Source organism: Polypterus senegalus, chromosome 6 (genome assembly GCF_016835505.1).
Source record: "Polypterus senegalus isolate Bchr_013 chromosome 6, ASM1683550v1, whole genome shotgun sequence".
NCBI classification, from domain to species: domain Eukaryota; kingdom Metazoa; phylum Chordata; class Cladistia; order Polypteriformes; family Polypteridae; genus Polypterus; species Polypterus senegalus.
The window spans coordinates 27,362,833-27,378,882 of record NC_053159.1 but is presented as its reverse complement, the minus strand read 5'-3'; the positions used below and the strand labels follow the sequence as shown (position 1 = coordinate 27,378,882).

The window sequence follows — 16,050 nt, the reverse complement described above, 5'->3', positions numbered from 1 at the left end:
TTCATTGAGTTCAAAACGCAACTGATGCATAGGTGGAAAATGGCCATATTTAAAGTGAGGCAGAGGAAGTGACGTCGTCGGCCCCAAAACCGGAAGTGACGTCGTTGGGGTCATTCCTGAGAATGGTCTGCCTGAGAAGAAGAGAAAGGGTTAATACACTCCTCCCCTAATATTTCGAACCCCCCATTCGAACCCTTTAGCTGCCTCCCATGCACACGTGTGCGACGCTTCGTACTTTGTTGAAGCACTTTTGACAGCGATTACAGATTTGAGTCTTCTCGAGTCTGACACAACAAGTTTTGCACATCGGAGTTTTTTCTACCATTCTTCACTGCAGGTCCTCTCAAGCTCTGTCAGGCTCGATGAAGTCCATCAGTGGACAGCCATTTTCAGGTTTCTCCAGAGATGTTTGGTTGGGTTCAAGTCTGGGCTTTGGAAGAGAATTGTCCGTAAACCCCTCTTGAGTTGTGCTTAGGGTCATTGTCCTGTTCGAAGATGAACGTTTGGACCAGTCCAAGGTCCAGAGCAGGTTTTCATTAAGAATATCTCTTCCATTTAGCATTTTCTCAACCCTGACTGGTCTCACAGTCCTGGCCACTGTAACACAACAACCCCACAGCATGATGCCATCACCAACACGCTTCACTGTTGCAATGGTATTACACAGATGGGCAGTACTTGGTTTCCTCCAGACATGGCACTTAACAGTTCAGTGTAATTTGGCTAACGCCTTTCTTTATCCAAAGTGACTTACAACATTTGATACAATTGGTTACATTTCTTTTTTTTCCCCTGTTGGAGCACAAGCAGGTGACACGTTGTCAGTAGCAGGATTTGAACCCCACATTCTCAGAGTTTGAAGTCCAAAGCCTTAACTCCTATGCAACAGTGCCAGCCCTTAATTCAGTCTTAGTTTCATCAGACCCAAAAATCTTGTTTCACAATGCTCTGAGAGTCCCTTAAATGCCTTTTTGCAAACATCAAGCGGGCTTTCAAGTGTCATCTGACCAGTGTGCCATGAGGTCCAGATTAGTGTTGTGCTGCAGAGGTGGTTGTCCTTCTAGAAGTTTCTCCCATCTTCACACAGGTTCTGTAAAGCTCAGCCAGAGTGTCCATCGAGTTCTTGGTCACCCCTCTCACTATGGCCCTTCTCTCCTGATTGCCCCATTTGTCGTAGTTGTAGTTGTTCCAAATGTCTTCTGTTTAAGAATCGTCAAGGCCACAGTGCTTTTGGGAACCTTCAATGCTGCAGAAACAATTTTGTAGCCTTCTTGACATCTGTGCCCCAACACAATCCTGTCTCTAATCTTTGGAGGCAATTCCTTCGGCTTGTAGATGCCATAATGGATGAACAGGAGTCTTGTCTAATATGAGGAACCATACCTTAACCAGCCTAGGAGGCCATAATGAATGAACTACATAAGCGGAGGTGCAGGATCAGCCAGGATGGTGCTGGGTTCCTATCCTAGTCTGGGTGGTCATATAATGGATGGACTGGGGGAAAATGATTCTCAAGGACAATTTATCCCCCAGGGAAGAAGGTGGCAGTGCTACTCTGGTATGGTCCCAGTGTGGACTGCTGCGGCATTCCATGGGACGTGTAGTTTGGAAGGGCAACCCTGTTGGGGTCCCTGGGTGCTGGCAGAGGGCGCTGCTGGGACAAGGAGTTTCCACGTGACCTGGAAGTGCTTCCGCCACGCCATGTCATGAGATGTACCAACATAAAAGAAGCCATCTGGCCTCACTTAGCTGAGTCAGAGTTGGGCAGAAGAGGACGACACTCAGCGTGGAGGTGGAAGGAGTTTGAGTTACTGGTTTATACACTGTTGACTGACCTAAAAGCCTGTCACGGAATTTTTGTGCAGTAAAATAAAACTTTGTTCTAACTTGGAACTGTGTCTGGTGGTCTGGGCTCACTGGCGCCCCCCTAGAGCCCACATTCCTTATGGTTTGCTTTTTGCTCTGATACAGATTGTCAGCTGTGGGGACTTCTATAGATGATCCATCCATTGTACTGACCACAAGTGGAAATCATGTGTAGAAACATCTCAGCAATGGTTAATAGAATGAATGTTTGTTAATAGAATTTTTGTCATTCTAGGGTACTGAGTGTTGTTTGGTGAGGGGACAAATTAACTGAAATAGTTTGAGCACAAGACTGCAACGTGGCAAAACCTGAAAGAAGTGAAAGGGTCTGAACTTTCTGATGGCACTGCATGTAGTGCCAGCAACCACACCTGTCCTGGCCGCTGCTGTACCTTTTCCTTGGTTTTTGTTACCTGTTTTATCTGTTTGCTTTTGTGTTTATTGCTTTATGTGAGTTTAATTATTATCTTTCAATTTCTTTATTTTGGTTAATTATTTTGCAATTGTCAACCACCTGTGTGTTAATGGGTGTCCTGTTTGCTTTTGGTTTATGTTTCTTTATTTATTTAGGGGTCATTTAAATTCTATAGGTGTGCCTTTATTTAGTTGATCTTGTGAGGCTGCCCGATATAAGGGTCTACTTGGCCACAGTCGCATTTACAATACTTTGTAATTTACCACATGAAATTGTGTTCTAATGTGAAGCATTTTTTATCTACTTTAAAAATACATAGATAGATAGATAGATAGATAGATATGAAAGGCACTATATAATAGATAGATAGATAGATAGATAGATAGATAGATAGATAGATAGATAGATAGATAGATAGATATGAAAGGCATTATATAATAGATAGATAGATAGATAGATAGATAGATAGATAGATAGATAGATATGAAAGGCATTATATAATAGATAGATAGATAGATAGATATGAAAGGCACTATATAATAGATAGATAGATAGATAGATAGATAGATAGATAGATAGATAGATAGATAGATAGATAGATAGATAGATATGAAGGGCACTATATAATAGATAGATAGATAGACAGATAGATAGATAGATATGAAGGGCACTATATAATAGATAGATAGATAGATAGATAGATAGATAGATAGATAGATAGATAGATAGATATGAAGGGCACTATATAATAGATAGATAGATAGATAGATAGATAGATAGATAGATAGATAGATAGATAGATATGAAGGGCACTATATAATAGATAGATAGATAGATAGATAGATAGATAGATAGATGTTTCTGGGGGAAACTTGAGTTTTTAAATAAATATATAAATAGATAAGTCGGCTAGGAAATAGGGGCGGCACAGTGGTGCAGTGTGTAGTGCAGTTAGGAGAACTCCTGTGTGGAGTTTGCATGTTCTCCCCGTGTCTGCGTAGGTTTCCTCCCACAATCCAAAGACATGCTGGTTAGTTGCATTGGCGATCCTAAATTGTACTTGGTGTGTTTGTTTGTGCGCTCCCTGACCGGGGTTTGTTTCCTGCCTTGCACCCTGTGTTGGCTGGGATTGGCTCCAGCAGATATAGCAGGTTGGATAATGGATGGTTAGTGAATAAATAAAAAATAAATATACACTCATTCTTTGGTCTGAACACACACCAGAATGACTATTAGGCAAAAAAATTAAAAAGAAAAAAAACCAAGCCTACTATTGCATTTTTATCTAGAGTTGATGGATCCAAACATCATTAAAGTATTAAAACTTAACAATTATGTCCCTTTTTTTTGTTTGTTTCAGGCCAGGAGTCTTATCGAGTCTGATCAACCTCTTATGATTAAACTGTGTTAGGAAAGAGAAAAAGGCAAAACATTTTTTTGAGATTCGGCCATTTCAAAGGGAGGACTGGCTGTCTGTTGGCTTCACCTGCCTGATTGTCTTCCTTCATGTCAACGTTTCGGCCCCTCGGGTGCAGCTTCTCTTCAAAAAGTCGTTCCCAAGTGTTCCCAAATTCCAGCTGACATTATTGAATGGTGATGCCCAGCTGTGAATTGCCATCTCTGTGCTGTAGACTTCTAGACAATATTCACTAAAGTATTTCACATTATCACTCACAGTCTTGAACTGCATATTATTTTTTAATTAAAATAATTATAAGTTGATTTAATATGGGAAACACAGCTTAGTGCTACCTTGTGATATTATGGGATTGAATAAAAGTCTGCCAAGGAAAAACAGTGAAACATACAGTACTAGTTACATTTACTTACTCAAGGACATTGTCCTTAGCTCTTTTATTTCCATATCCTCAGCAGGAGCCACTCAGCATGCATTGTTAAGTCACTAATTGGTTTGCGGCCCTTCAGTCAGTTTCATCCTGGCTCTTAGTCTGATGCCTTTGGCATTTTGTTTTCAGTATTTTTTGATTGTGCATGCCCAAGAAATGCCAGTGAAGTGTGTGACACTGAGCACTGATTGGCACTGTAATCTTAGTGCTGATGTGCAGGTGCCCTTGAGGGCTTTTATAAAAACTGCAATGCAATGCAGTGTGTGATGAGTTCAGTTCAGATTTATTGTTACGCTGTCACTTGGTGTGGGTCTCACTCCGTATGCTATGTTTAATAATGGCACCGAGTGTTTTAGGTGAAAATATGGTGCATCATGTGTTGTTACGTGTGTCAGTATTGTTTATTAAAAAAAAATATATGAGTTGATTACATATGACATTAGATAAGAAAATGATTTGAATAAAGATGTGCCTTCAGCGCTGGTGCACATTGTAAATCATGGCAGACCTTCACGGCCTATCAGACACTCAACACTTCTGTAAAGAGCCATCATTTGTTACAAGGCATGGCAGAATATAACTGATGAAGCAACAGAACTACAGGGACACAAGTGTAGGATGGATAAATATGGATGGACAGCCGAAGAGCAGCACACGGTTTGTGAACAAGGAGGGTGTTGTCTCTTTAACTCGCCCACTTGTATAAAATGGCCTAGAAAAGGTCTGGAGGCATAGAGATCAGGGGCTGACTTGGTGTGGTGCGATTGTAAAGCAGTAAGGAAGTAAAATCCATGTGCCTCAAATTTTCACTTATTTTGGTATGTTTAAATGATTTAAATGGTTTTATTTTTATGGGGATTTTTTTGTACCTACATATATAGTATATTTTTAATGTTCAAGGTATTGTTTTGTAGGGAGAATGGGGCTTGTCATGTTTTTCTTTAGTTTCTTCACAAAGTTGTTACATTGACTTGCCGTGAGTTATTGCTGAATTTTGTTATTAATTTGATTTCACGACCTCTTGGATGGTTCCTTGGGTTTTTATGCACATAGAGAAGTTCACTTTTATTCGAATATGTTATTTGTAATAAAACGTATTGTATGACTCATTAAACATTAGATCAAAAAACAATCCAGATGAGAACAGGCCATTTAGCCCAGTAATGTTTGCCAGTCCTGCCCACTTAATTTTTCCAAAATAACATCAAGTCGAGTTCTGAAGGTTCCTAAAGTCTTACTGTCTACCACACTACTTGGTAGCATATTCTATGTGTCTGTGGTTCTCTGTGTAAAGAAAAACTTCCTAATGTTTGTGCGAAATTTACCCTTAACAAGTTTCCAACTGTGTCCCCGTGTTCTTGAGGAACTCATTTTAAAGTCACCATCTTGGTCCACTGAACTGATTCCATTCATCATTTTAAACACTTCAGTCAGGTCTCCTCTGAATCTTCTTTTGCTTAATCTGTAAACGTTCAGCTCTTTCAATCTTTCCTCATAATTCATCCCCTGTAGCCCTGGTATCACCCTAGTCGCTCTTCTCTGGACCTTTTCTAGCGCTGTTTTGTCCGTTTTGTAGCCTGGAGACCAAAACTGCACCCAGTACTCCAGAACAAGCCTCATCAGAGTGTTATTGAGTTTGAGCAGCAGCTCCTGTGACTTGTATACTCCACACATCAGGGCGCTATATAACCTGACATTCTGTTAGCCTTCTTAATGATGAACATGATTGACATGTGCCATGACTGAAGTGTTTAAAATGATGATGAGAATTACAGTCCAGTGGACCAAGACTGTGACTTTAAAATGAGTTCATCAAAAACATGGGGTCACTTATGAAGGGTACATTTCGCACAGATATTAGGAAGTTTTTCTTCACACAGAGAACCACAGACACTTTGAATAAGTGGCTAAGTAGTATAGAAGACTGTAGGACTTTAGAGATCTTCAGAACTCGACTTGATGTTATTTTAGAAGAATTCAGTGGATAGGACTTGCGAACTTTACTGGGCTGAATGGTGTGTCCTCATCTCGATTGTTCTAATGAACACGGTCTAGTAATTGATAATGATGAGTCCACTGCGACTCCTAAATCCTTCTCATGAGGTGTACGTTTGATTTTCAGACCTCCCATTGTGTATTCAGGTCTCACATTTTTACTTCTTACATGTTATACTTTACATTTACAGACATTAAATTTATGCTGTCGAGGTCCATCTGTAATGACTCAATGGATCCCAGATTATCTGCCAATCCGCCTATCTTGGTATCATCTGCAAAATGAACCAGCTTGTTACTTATATTCCTTTCCAAATCATTTATATATATTAAAAACATTATTACTCTATTAAATGCCAGACCTGTGCTACACAAGGAGGATCATATGCATCCTGGAGCTCCAGAAATCAAGTGAGTTGGAGGATCATCTGTGGAAAATGTCACACCACTGTAATGAGACAAGCAAAATGAAAATGTGTCCCTTACTTTAACAAAATCTGTGATGAAATGCATTGCATCCAATTTAGCTTTATTGTCACAATCACACCTTGGTAATTGTGGAAGGCACGTTTTCATAATTTGAAACCTTTGCTGCTTCCAAATGGACTTATTCAGTAAGTTTTAAGTTTTGTTTTTTTTTTAGACCCACACCAATACAATACAATACAGTTTATTTTTATATAGCCCAAAATTACACAAGAAGTGCCACAATGGGCTTTAACAGGCCCTGACTTATGACAGCCCCCCAGCCTTGACTCTCTAAAAAGACAAGGAAACACTGCCAAAAAAACCCTTGTAGGGAAAAAAATGGTACAAACCTTGGGAAAGGCAGTTCAAAGAGAGACCCCTTTCCAGTTAGGCTGTGTGTGCAGTGCGTGTCAAAAAGAAGGGGGGCAATACAATACAATACACAGAACAGAACACAAGTAATCCTCAATATAATAGTTAAATAAAAATATTACAAGTACAGAGCAGAATTTAACAGTAGATGATATCACATAATATGATTTGGATTTGTTTAGAGTCCTGAAGACCTCAGCCATCAACCTGCCTCCCCCATTTGGCCATTCCACAGCTGAGTCAGTGCTGGGCCAGTCAATCCATTAGAGATGACTTTAATTTAAGCAGGCACAACAACTTAGCAGGTGGGCTGTGGCACCAAGTGCCACATTTGAGTACCGAGAAGAGAAACAGAACAGGTGAGGGTTAGTAACAAATTATAACATTCATGTTACTTGTGTTTTAGTGCTAATGTCTGACAACAGAGATGCAGTCTGTACATTGAATCAGCAGCTCTAGTCAGGGTACACTAAACTGAAGTAGTGAGTCTTCAGCCGGGATTTGAAAGCTGAGACCGAGGAGGCATCTCTTATAGTAGCAGGCAGACCATTCCACAGTTTAGGGGTAACTAAAAGCTCGACCTCCCACTGTTATTTTATTAATCCTTGGAATCATAAGCAGACCGGCATCTTGAGATCTTAATGTGCGCTCTGGCTTGTAGGGCATGATAAGTTCAGATATGTAAGCTGGACCTTGGCCATTTAAGGCTTTATATGTTAAAAGGAGGATTTTAAAATCTGCCCTAAACTTAACCGGGAGCCAGTGTAAGGATTTAAGAACTGGAGTTATGTGTTCGTATTTTCTTGTTCTTGTAATAATTCTTGCAGGAGCATTTTGGATTAACTGGAGGCTGTATAAAGAACAGTTTGAACATCCAGTGAACATCACATTGCAGTAGTCAATCCTACTAGAAATTAATGTATGAATTCATTTTTCAGTATCCCACTTAATTAGAAAATGCCTTAATTTCCCAACATTTTTAAGATGAAAGAAACATGATTTGATTTGACTAACTTTGTAATGTGCACTTTAGATGACATGCTAGAGTCAAAGATAACTCTTCGATTGTGGGCTGATTCATCACTTCACCTCCATTTTAAAACACAAGAGCAGACTTGGTGTTTGTTCAAATGCATAAAAAAATGCTTCACTTTCAAACTGAATTTTTTTGTGGTACATTAATATAAGCCGGAATGATCGTGAAGAAAGCACTTCAACATGAAGCATGCTGAACTTACCCTTGGAGGTTAATTAACAGTATCTCACTTTATTATTTTTTATTTTGTTTTTAGCCATTTTGGTGTGGATTTTGTTTTTTGGGCCTTTCTCTGGTTTTGATTAATTTCATTCTTTGTAAAGTAATTACTGTTCGATTGTGGACATTTCACCCTTTTTTGAATGATCAATATAAGAAATGTTAAGAATGTCCTTTGAATTTCTATTTGGTTTAAGAGTTTTAATCTTCCCCTTTTGTGTGCTAAACGATTAATCAATTACTACTCTTCTGCTTAATTGCTTTATTTTCCTATCCAGGAGTCGCCAAGTACGAGAACGGCGCGCGTTGTGGTGCAGGCTTGGTACTCAAACTAAGTGCTGCTGAGGCCTATTGGCTTGTGAATGAACCGGGAGGCAGTGTGGCAGGCAGGTTGCGAGAGTGAGACATGGCGGGTTGGCATGGGGGTGTGTTCTGAATGGATGAGACAGCTGGGAGCATAAGGTGCTGCAGAAGACCTCAGCGGTGTGGCGGTGGTGACACTGGAGAAGCCAAAAGTTGTTTTTAGGGCAACACCAGTGGCCTGGTGCAAGGTGGCTCAATCCATTCCTCCTTTTCTTGCACCCCACTTGGGTTATTACAGTGGTGTCAGTATTGAGATAGATAGATAGATAGATAGATAGATAGATAGATAGAAGAACCCGATAGATAGATAGATAGATAGATAGATAGATAGATAGATAGATAGATAGATAGATAGATAGATAGATAGATAGATAGATAGATAGATAGATAGATAGATAGATAGATAGATAGATAGATAGATAGATAGATACTTTATTATCTAGAGGGTTCTAATGATTCTGAGACGGAGGACTGGTTTACCAATCAGCCACGCTTACAGCTTACTCCAGACTGGGCAGATTGGAAACCTCTCAGGTCACTACACTGCCAGAACTTTCGCTCTTGAGTGTAACACAAACTCCATCTGGCAGGACACTCAAGATTTGCAAGGAGACATGGTCTACCAAGCCTGAATCAAGCTGAAGCCATCTCAGAGTTGTTAGTTGGTTCTATCCCACTTCTAACACCACTGTAACAACCTGGAGGATGGTGAGAGCTAGAGGAATGGATTCAGCCATCATATACTATACCAGTAGTGAGCCCCTAAAACGGACCATTGTCTTCTTCATTGTCACTTTTGCCACAACCTTTGTCCCCTCACTCCAATACACCCATGTGGGCCACCTCTGCCACGCTGAACCTAAGTGCCACACTATCTCCTGGTTTTTGAGCTGACCCATGACCAGCATGTCTGTAGCTCTCTAGGGGCCACACTTACAGGTAAATAGGCCAGCAGCAGGGAGACACTGACTAAAGTGCTTACTCACACTGCCAGGTTTTCATCCCCACTCACGTTGTTCATGGTACCGGATTTTCCGGGTATCCTTGCCCCTTCTGATAGTGTGTCCCTCTCAGGCCCAACCCCATAGTTGCTATAATATTACAATTCCAGCCCTTCCCTTTTCTAGATACAAAGTCTGTATTACCAGATGGCAGTAGTGCCCTTCAGCTATGCCAGTAGGTCTATGTGACTGTGGCATGAGTTTGCTTGCAGGATCATTGCAGGTCCCTGTATTCCTGGCAAGATGTTAGCTTTTTTTTTTACTGATTGAAACCACGACCTCAACTCAGTGTTGCATTTTGGAGCGTTTTGGATCAGTAAGCTCCACTACCTTCCGTGGCCAGCTGCGCATTCATTAAAGAAACACCTTATAAACACTCAGGAGTCCTGTAGTCCTGTGGCGGCCGGCGCCACCAGCAGCACCCGCTGTCGGGGGGGGGTTGGTGGGCAGCAGGTGTGCGGCGGGCTGCAGAGGTGCGTGATTCTAACGGCTAATCCAATTTGCGCGAGCTGCCGTGGGGAGGGGAGGGGGACTGCGCTGCGTCCGCGGCATCGTCTGCAACCAGCCGCCCGGCAAGACGACAGTGAGTAACTTTGCCTTTCGTCCTTCCCTCGCTGTCGTAAAAAAGCCGATGCCAGAGCCGTCCGTGTGTCATGCGTCTCCGCTAAGATGTCCGCTGCCAGCACGCTCAGGTGGCACTCGCCGGTCACCGACAGGACGGACGCCTTTGTCTGCGCACACAGGTTCTGGTGTCTCAGCTGGGGCCGGTCAGCCTGCTCGGGATGGTCAGTCGCCGTCTTCTCATTTGTCACTTTGTTTGCAGTGGAGGGCGGGGCTCAGCTACAAGCAAGCGTCCTCCTGAGGGTGACAGGGCAGAGTAGCTGGTTTGGCTGTTTTGTGTGTGTGTGTGTGCGTGAAAATCTGCGAACGGGTGTGCAGATCTCATTCAGGGAAGGGGATGTGCGGGGGAAACTGTGCTTAGCAGTCGGCATCCAGCTGTCAAGTCAGCAGCAGCAACCTCAAGGCTGGGAGGCGCGGCGTCAGCGAAGGACGAGGGGGGACAAGACAGTCCGACTGTCGCACTGAGGCCAGCTATGGAAGCAGGGCGCTGGCACTGAAAGTGGACACTGGGCACCAACTCCGTGGGGTTTGTTCAGTGCCCAGCGCTCAGGAAAAGAAGTTGGCACAACCTTGTGGCCAGGTGTGACCTTCTAGATGATCTGGACTCCAGCCCACTTTTTGTTAGAAGTGGGGGGATGCATTTAAATATCCTGTTCATGGACCGGTAAGGGTGCTTTTGCGTGAGTGTATGTTATTGATCAGTCTGAGTTTCGTTTTATTAGAATGTGTGAAATGTAATGGGAGGGGCGTGGCGCGTGGTCACTTGTCACCCTGTCAATCAATGAGCAGCCGTCGCTTGTGTGACACTCTCAGCCCTCTGTCTCCTCGGTTTGTGTCACACGCTTCTAGCTGCTTAGCCCTTCTCAGTTTCACTTTAAAATGTGTTTAACTGTAATTTGTATCACTCAGTTTTGTATACTGTCTTATTTGTATGTTATTGTCATATTTATGTATCACTCTTCGTCTTAATTGTATATCACTCTGCACCCGTGGATCTTTAGCCAATACTTGAATTATATGGCTGCAAAGTAAATTTCAAATGTAATGATTTTTTTAAAAAGTTATGCTGACTCAATGATACTAATTACCTCAACTTACTATTGAAAGTAATTTTAAGTCCCTTTCATTAATTAAGTGAGAACAGAAAAAAATCAAAGTGGTAACTTAATCAAGTTGGCTGGCTGAAGTGATTTCGCTCCATGTCACAATTTAACTTGAAAATCTTAACAAGTGATGAGGTCAAACTATCTGGAACAACTTAAATGTTAATGAAATTAAAAATCTTGTCCTCCTGCTTATATTTATTAACTAAGGGTGACGCAGTGTAGGCACCGCTGCCTCGCCGTAAGGGGTTCACATCCCAGGTCCTCCATGTGTGGAGTTTGCATGTTCTCCCCATGTCCCCTGTATGTTGTTTTCCTTCTACAGTCCGAAGACATGCAGGTATGAAGGTTAGGTGGACAGGTGATGCTGAGTTGGCCCTAGGGTGGGTGTGTGTGTGTGTTCACCCTGGCGTCCTGTCCAGGGATTGTTCCTGCCTTCCACCTGATGGAGGTTGGGTTTGGCTCCATCTTCCCAGCGACTTTGCTCAGGAAGAAACAAGTTAGACAGTGGAGGGATTTATTTACTAAGTAAGTGATACATAAAGGAGCGGCACAGTAGCATGGTGGTAACACTGCTGCCCTCCAATAAGGAAACCAATGTTTGTGTCCTGGGTGTTCCCTGGGTGGAATTTGCATGTTTTTGTATGTTGGCATGTCTGTGTGTTTCCTTCAGGTGCACCGGTTTCCTCCCACAGTCCAAAGACACACAGATTAGGTGGCTAGGTTATGCTAAGTTAGCCCCAATGTGTGTGTGTGTGTTTACTAAGTGATGGACTGACACCCTGTCTAGGGATTGTTCCTGCCTTCTATCTGATGGTGACTGGGTTTGGCTCCAGCATCCCTAAAACCCTGCTCAGAATTCAGAAAATGGATGGATAAAAGTACATGATACATAAAGGGGTGGCACAGCAGCACAGTGGTAGTGCTGCTGCCATGCAAAGAGGAGACCAGGGTTTGTGTTCCGGGTGCTCCCTGCATGGACTTGTTGAAGTTTTGCCAGTGTGTGAGTGTGTGTCTGTCTGTCTGTCTGTCTGCGTGTGAGTGTTTAGCCTGGGGCTGTTCCTGTCTGAACCCACTGCTTGCTCCAGTAGGCTCCAACTGGCCCCCTGCCCTGGACAAGTGGGCTTAGAAAATGTAAAGATGGATGATGCGTAAAATTCCTTTGCATATTGAGAAAAAAATTACTTTTTTTGTGTAGCCAATTTAAAAGTTGGGTTTATACTGCTGTTAAGTAAATGATGAATAAAAACTGCTTAAATATGAAGGAAAGGTAAATTCACCTTACTGACTGAAGTGTATTGAGTCGTCTCCATTTTAACAGAAGTCGACAACTGACTGGAAATGAAACGTCTGTCTGTCATTCCTCAGCTTTGTAATTCTTCTTTATATTGCACTCTCATCTGTGTACTTTTTGAATTTGTCGCTGCCTCAGTCACTCAGATGTGCAGCACTTTACTGCAGTAATAGCAGTTAAAGTCTCCCAACCCCAAGTGGTGTACCAGATAACTGATAGATAGATACTTTATTAATCCCAAGGGGAAATTCACTGTGTGTACAGATAACCGTTCCATTAATCCCACGTAATTGTGCATTGCTTGGGTATTAAAAATCTCATTTCTCAATCTCACGTCTTTCGTTGGCACTCATGTTGGCATCACTCACATTTCCAGACAGTCCCACGTTCTCTCACTCGAGTGTCACTCACAGTTGTGCTTTAATGGCTCAGTCACTGTCACCCTCTCAGATGTGCACCCTTGCGTCGTATTTGTACCAAAAACTCTTCCAGTCAGCCATTCTCTATCGGGTGTTGTCAGCTCACTTGTGTCTAACGCTTTAATATCTTAATCTCATTTCTCACTTATGTGTGTATCATTCTTCTATTTGTGTTAATGCTCTTACCTATTAATTTTGTGTAATATTTTCAGTAGTGTAGCACCCGAGCCGTGTTTTCATGCTCATTGTGTGCCACTCTCATGGGTATCCATCTCTTGTTATATTTGCTTCCATCAATCTTTGGTGTATCACTAAGAATCATGCAAGTGTCGTACAACAGTTTTAAATCTCTTAAGAGTGGTGACTCCACAGTAGTAATAGTTTGTAATAATTACCACAGTCAGCTCTCATTAATAGTTGAGTACCCCTCGGTCTCTTGTGTATCACTTTTTATTACTAACAGTATTGTAGCACAGTGGCAGAGAACATGATGATGATGGGTTCACATCCCAGGTCCACCCAGCAGTTTTCATGCTGTCTACTGGGGTCTCCCTCCAAAGACATTTAGGTTAGGTGGGTGCTCCACTGTATGTCCAATTGGCCTCAATCTGTGCCTGTGTGTTCACCCTGCAATGGATAACGCAGATCTAGAAAATGGATGGATTATTACACTTGATTTAATAACTGCTCCAGTCAGGTACACTCAGATGTGCATCACTTTTGCTGTATTTGTTTATTTCTTATCATTTCTCATTCTTGTAACAGCTGTGTGTTACTTTCTCAGTAGTTTATCTCTAGCACTCTTCCAGTTTACCACACTCACTCATGACTGAATATAATAACTCTTTAATGTTTATGTTGCTCGTTACAGTCTTCATTGTTTATCCACTGTGTTTCACTCTCCCATTGTCTAATTATTCCTCTGGTTGATCACACTACCTGATTCCTCACTATCTCACATTTATGAAGCTTTATTTCTTTCAAAGTTAAACCTCTTGTAACAGTTGTGTGTCCATTTCTCAGTTGCTTATCACTGTCACGTATACATCGTGTGCACCACTCACCTTCATTTTCAAGTAGTTTTTTTTTGGCTTCCTCTGCTGTAGTTCATTATGAGCTATTTTTCATTCTCCCTTATTACCCCTTGAGCAGGTCACTCTCTCTCCTGTATCACTCTGTCATATGACTCATGTCATATCACACATTATGACAGTTGAGCATTGCCCATTTTGTTTTCTGTTATTATCAACTATGTTTTACTTCCCCAATATACAGGAAAGTACAGTTGGTGAAGGTGGATGAGTTTAAATACTTGGGATCAACAGTACAGAGTAACGGGGATTGTGGAAGAGAGGTGAAAAAGAGAGTGCGGGTGGAGAAGAGTGTCAGGAGTGATTTGTGACAGACGGGTATCAGCAAGAGTGAAAGGGAAGGTCTACAGGACGGTAGTGAGACCAGCTATGTTATATGGATTGGAGATGGTGGCACTGACCAGAAAGCAGGAGACAGAGCTGGAGGTGGCAGAGCTAAAGATGTTAAGATTTGAATTGGGTGTCATGAGGATGGACAGGATTAGAAATGAGGACATTAGAGGGTCAGCTCAGGTTGGACAGTCTGGAGACAAAGTCAGAGAGGCAAGATTGAGTTGGTTTGGACATGTACACAGGAGAGTTGCTGGGTATACTGGGAAAAGGATGCTAAGGATAGAGCTGCCAGGGAAGAGGAAAAGAGGAAGGCCTAAGAGAAGGTTTATGGATGTGGTGAGACAGGACATGCAGGTGATGGGTGTAACAGAGCAAGTGCAGAAGTCAGGACAATATGGAAGAAGAAGATCCACTGTGGCAACCCCTTAAAGGAGCAGCCGAAAGAAGAAGAATTAATCATTAGTTGCCTACAGCTGAAATGTCAGTTGTAAATGTGCAATTTGATGACTGAAGGTTTAATTCCAGAGTTTTGAAGAATCACCAATTACAACATGGAACTCGCTAGATCAGTGAAAGTAACAGTTCTAATTTCAAGCCGTATTTCATGTTGTGTTTGGGAAAATATTACAGACAATAATAAATGAATAAAATAAATAAGTAACAAACTTATTATGTGGCACATTTATTTAATTCTGTGCTTTTTCTGTATTTATTTTCACATTTCATTGTACTTCTGTTTATTTCATTTTGCCTGCAATATTCCTCCTTTATGACAGTGCGTATCGCTCTCCCTTTTATTGCCTTTCTCCACTTGCTGATCAGACACACTTGTGCAGCACTCCTTCATGTTTATAGTGCTCTTTAAGTTTCAAGCTAAGTTTCTTTTCTTATGTTACTGTTTCTGTTGTTACCACTCATCCCTGATCCTGTTGATCATACTCACCTGTGCCTCGGTGGCAGTTTCATCTCACTCTTGTTACGACACTTGTTTCCTGTTTCTTGCTGTCAGCTACGCATCACTTTCACTTGTGTGATTATTTTATCACTCTCTTTATTTGGTCGGCACCAGCTTTGGTCACTTTTAAATCCCGCCTGAAAGCTTATCTATTTGTTTTAGCTTTTTAAACTCTATTTATTTTTGGTGTATTTACTATATGTCTTTTATTTAAACATCTATGTGTGGAAGTGTGTGTGTGTGTGTGTGTGTGTCTGCCCAGCCCGGAAGTGACAGGTGGAGCTGAGTTAAAGGTTCCACCTGCATCAAAACAGAAAACTCGCTTAGCAGTTAATGCACAAGCGAGGCAAGCACGTCGGCAAAGTGAAACCTCTGAAGAAAGACAAAGTCGCTTAACCGCTGACATCAGCAAAATGGTATCCCTTTTACTTTTCCTCCACCGCTAATAACACAAGCAAGGTGAGCATGTCGGCAAAACGAAACCTCCTAGGAGAGATGCGCCCAGAGATGTTCCTTTCAATTACCTGACATCTCTACATTTCAATTTTTTTTTCTGACAATTTCAATAGTTTATAGGACCCCAGGGTTATTACAGCACAGGCTTACACAGCAAGTGTATATATCTATATATATATATATATATACATACAGT

At 41.8% G+C, this 16,050-nt stretch overlaps 1 protein-coding gene across 16 annotated transcripts in view; it reads left to right on the top strand.

Moving 5' to 3' along the window:
* The window catches only part of LOC120530902 (rap1 GTPase-activating protein 1-like), a 327,102-nt gene that overhangs the window by 200,072 nt on the left and 110,980 nt on the right, over positions 1–16,050 (top strand). For 5 of the 16 annotated variants that reach the window (XM_039755676.1, XM_039755685.1, XM_039755682.1 and 2 more), the window contains exon 1: positions 10,211–10,367. The exons of 3 other annotated variants lie outside the window; for them this stretch is intronic. In XM_039755676.1, the coding sequence (XP_039611610.1) occupies positions 10,252–10,367 (116 nt within the window). In that variant the 5' untranslated portion in view covers positions 10,211–10,251. Of the gene's footprint in view, positions 1–10,097; positions 10,166–10,203; positions 10,368–10,505; positions 10,868–16,050 lie in introns of those variants that run through there. 8 more of the 16 variants (XM_039755674.1, XM_039755673.1, XM_039755672.1 and 5 more) reach the window with 5 other exon arrangements.